We start from the raw sequence: 4,136 nt of genomic DNA, 5'->3' as shown, positions 1-4,136 counted from the left end.
CTTACCGCTAGGCTGTCTCCATTGGCTACGCGAGGAGGTTTTTAAGGCCCACACTTTATGGAACAGGGGGGAGGGGAACGGGGTGGGGGGGGTCCAAGTATTGAACCTGCACACACGTAAATAGACACAACCTGTTCGGGTGGAGGTTATGTGACTGAAGTGTGATTTGCGAGCTCTGCGACGTTGGCTCTTTGGAAGCAAAGCTAACAATCAAGTTTGTGCTAAAATTCTTCATATTAGTCTGTCCCCTTGGACACTAGTGCCAAGTGGCAAAATGAGATGGCCACAGAGAGCGACAAATGTGGGTGAATGTTGTCGCCTCGCAAGGGCAAGAATAGTAAGTGTAGAGATGTAGGTTTCTTTTCCATGAGGTGGGATTGACTGTCATGAAGTGAATCTTTATAGCCTCGAAAAGAAAGAGGGGATTTTTTTGATTTTCCTGTCTCTGTGTCTCTCTGTGTCAATTTCGATGATGTCATTGCTATTCAAATGTTTCGCGCGGTGTTCTAGGTCAAGGACGGGGACAGGAGCAGGTCCTCTGCAGGCTGGGGGCCAGGCGCGATTGCGTTTCGTGGCCATCAGCAGTACCTGCTGCTACTACTGCACTGCAGCAGAGCGCCGCTGCAGCCTGGCACACACACACACTCTCACACACACACACACACAGAGCAGAAGCAGCTCTGCAGCCAGTCTCGACTCTCGAGAGACTCTTGCGCGTATGAAAACTACAGTAGAAAATAGGGTTTTTCACCTTGCTTGCTTTCTTGCATGTGTAGCTTCCCTCCGTGCGCTCCCTTTGCCGCAAGGTTCTCTGCTCCTGCTGCATCTCTGCATTCTCCTCTTTTCTCTCATTTCATTTCACTAACTCGATCAACTTTTGCTACAGATTTCACCGCAGTCATACAAGCTCCAACAACCCACCAAAACCCCTCATCATGGGTCATCCTCAAATATGGACCTTCTTCTTCTTGTGCATTTTCTGTGTCACCCGTGTGACCCAGAGAGTGCATGCCCTTGGGGTGAACTGGGGGACTCAAGCTTCACATCCCCTGCCGCCTCAAGCAGTGGTGAAGATGCTAATGGCCAACAACATCAAGAAGGTGAAGCTGTTCGACTCCGACAACAGCGTGTTGCGAGCGCTAGGAAACAGCGGAATCGAGGTGATGGTGGGCATCCCTAATGAGTTTCTCATCAGCATGACAGATGCAGCCCAGGCAAATCTATGGGTGCAGAATAATGTGGTGCGCTACATACCGGGCGGAACCAAGATAAGGTAATCTCAGGGCACCCTAATCTCATTTACTGTGTGTGTATGTGTGTGTGTGTGTGTGCGCGCGCGCTTGTGTGTTACTGCCCTCTCAGGCAATGTCTGGTTATGAATCAAACATCCCCCCTTTTTTTTTTTTCCGGCACGGGGGGTTTGTTGTCCAGATACGTTGCTGTTGGAAACGAACCTTACCTTAAAGCCTACAATGGAACTTACTCTGCATCTGCCTACCCTGCACTCAGAAACATCCAACTAGCTCTTAACAATGCCAACATTGGGGACCAAGTGAAGGCCACTGTCCCCCTCAACTCTGACATCCTCTCGGCTACTCATTCTCCCTCTCAAACCGTTTTCAGAGCAGACATAGCCAACAATATAATTCAAATTGTGGACTTCGCAGCACAGAATGAATGCCCCTTCACCATTAATATCTACCCTTTTCTTAGTCTATATGGCAACAAAAATTTCCCTGTGGATTATGCATTCTTCGACGGCCATGCTTCCCCTGTTGTAGATGGTGAATACACTTACCACAATGTGTTTGATGCTAGCTATGATTCACTTGTTGTAGCGCTAACCAAGGTGGGTTATTCCAACATGAGCATCATAGTGGGAGAGATAGGCTGGCCAACAGATGGGGATGTGAATGCTAATACAGGTTATGCACGGAAGTTCAATCAGGGTTTTGTAGATCATGTGGCAAACAATGGGGGAACGCCTCGACGGCCAGATACAGCTATTGATTTCTATCTGTTCAGCTTGATTGATGAGGACACGAAGAGCATTGCGCCAGGTAATTTTGAGAGGCACTGGGGCATATATAGGTATGATGGGATACCCAAATACTCTCTTTCACTTTCAGGGTCCAATGGCAAAGCCTTGGTTCAAGTGTCGGGGGTGCAATATTTGAAACAGCAGTGGTGTGTCCTTAACACAAACATCGTGGACACATCCACATTGCCTGATAGCATATCATATGCTTGCGCGAATGCGGACTGTACGGCACTTGGCTATGGCTGCTCATGCAACCGTTACCTCGATGCCAATGGCAATGCTTCGTATGCATTCAATGCATACTTCCAGATGCAAAATCAGGAGATGGGTGCTTGCACTTTTAATGGGCTGGGCCGTATTGTCACCAGCAACCCCACCATAAACAACTGTGAGTACATCATCCAGCTTGCATATGGCTCCTCTTCCTCCTCCCCTGCCAAAGTTTCTTGGAAACAAACCTCACCTTTCTTATTGGCCTTGATTCTCCTCATTAACATGTTGTAGTCCTCTTATATTCCATGCAATGCCTGCACCTCCGTCTTTTGGTCCAACATGATGCCCCCCCCCTCTCCCCTCCCCCCTTTCGATTTTGCTCAGCCAAAAAAAAATGTACAGTTGATGTTATTTGATTTTGTTTAGCAACCTTTCTGTAGTACTTTTGTTTTGTGTTTCCAACTCTCTCTCTCTCTCTCTCTCTCTGTGTGCATACAAACACCCCCCCCCCCCCCCACATGTGCACGCACATGCAAGCACATGGGTTGCTAGATAGACACTATGCTGCTTAATTACATACACACTTTCAGATTCGAGCTGTTTGCTACCACCTGCCGAGATGGAAATGGTAAATTAGGTGGAGTGTTTTTTTTTTGGGTGGCTTGGCCACTTCGTGGTAAACACACATACATTCTTACAAAAAGCATATCCAGTTGGGGATAACATTGTTTCAAATACACTTAGTTTGGTGCTTTTACTTGAGCCAATGATGAGTCCTAATTAACGTGAAGGAATATCATTATGCTTCACCTTTTAAGGTAATACTAGGGTAGTATTTGAATTCGAAAGTCTGCCACCCCCCCCCCCCCCTTCCCAAAAAAAAAACTACACAAATTTTAAATTTCGTTGGAAAAAGTTATTTGTGCTCTTGTAGACATAGGTTTTGTGATTAGTTGAAAAAAGGATTCTTTGTGCTTTTGAAGACAATAGTTTTTTTTTCTTGATTGGCCTTAGGCCAAAGATCCTCCGGTAGTCCCACTGTCGATAGGCGCTTAATTATTTGCTTATAGGTAATGCTACCGAGGAAGCACCAAAGGGCGTTTTGAACCCAGGACCTTTTAGACCTAGGCAAACCTTCACCACTTGAGCTATCACCTTATTGGCTTGTAGACATAGGTTTTAGGATATGTTTTGTTGGATAATAGTTCTTTGTGCTTTTGTAGACATGGTTTTATGATTTGTTTGAAGAAAGATTCTTTGTGTAATTGTAGACAGAGGTTTTATGATTTGTTGAAAAAAAACTTTTTTTGAGCAATGAATATGGGCTAATTTTTGAACAGACAAATGAGAAATAGGCCACCAAAGGCCATTTTTAAATGGTATTAATTAATTGATGTAAAATATTATTGCATCCAAGTTGTAAAGCAATACATTTGCTTGATTATTTTAACCTTCATTTGTGACCTTCAAATGCTTCAATAAATCTTCCTTAAAGCAAGAGAGGTGTGGGCACATGGTGCGAGGGAAGCAATGATGTATTTTTAAGGTTTGAACATTAGGCATTAATTGAGTAAAGCCCAAGATGAATTAGAAGTTTGAGTGAATAGACAACCAAGATATAAGTATGTGCATCTTCAACCCTTTCTTTTGGTCGGTTGAATCAATTAATTATGGCATTCTCAACATTTTATGTAATCGTATTTTAGAACACTTATGAATGTTGTTACATTATATTCCAAGAATCAAAGTTAAAATTGAGGAGAACAACTCCAAAGGTTTGTAAAAGCAAAAACATTTAGCATGGAAGTTGTTAACCACTCCATAGGTGAACATGGTTTCATCCACCTAGCCTATCATAAAGGTGCTTTGCTATCTTACTTGC

At 44.1% G+C, this 4,136-nt stretch overlaps 1 protein-coding gene across 2 annotated transcripts; it reads left to right on the top strand.

Moving 5' to 3' along the window:
• The first annotated feature begins 416 nt into the window (after window positions 1-416).
• On the top strand, window positions 417-2,711 carry LOC147627108 (glucan endo-1,3-beta-glucosidase 6-like). 2 transcript variants are annotated; one of them, XM_086815685.1, is made up of 3 exons: window positions 417-716; window positions 887-1,273; window positions 1,432-2,711. In XM_086815685.1, the coding sequence occupies exons 2-3, from the start codon at window positions 936-938 to the stop codon at window positions 2,543-2,545; spliced, it is 1,452 nt and encodes a 483-aa protein (XP_086671811.1). In that variant the 5' UTR covers window positions 417-716; window positions 887-935; the 3' UTR covers window positions 2,546-2,711. The 2 variants fall into 2 exon arrangements, with proteins under 2 accessions (XP_086671811.1, XP_086671810.1); XM_086815684.1 differs by having other exon boundaries at window positions 417-806.
• Window positions 2,712-4,136: the final 1,425 nt, after the last annotated feature.

This window comes from Cibotium barometz, chromosome 21, assembly GCF_041138505.1.
Source record: "Cibotium barometz isolate CiBa-2024 chromosome 21, ASM4113850v1, whole genome shotgun sequence".
Classification (NCBI taxonomy): domain Eukaryota; kingdom Viridiplantae; phylum Streptophyta; class Polypodiopsida; order Cyatheales; family Cibotiaceae; genus Cibotium; species Cibotium barometz.
The sequence above is the reverse complement of the archived record's forward strand: the minus strand, read 5'-3'. Positions and strand labels throughout refer to the sequence as shown.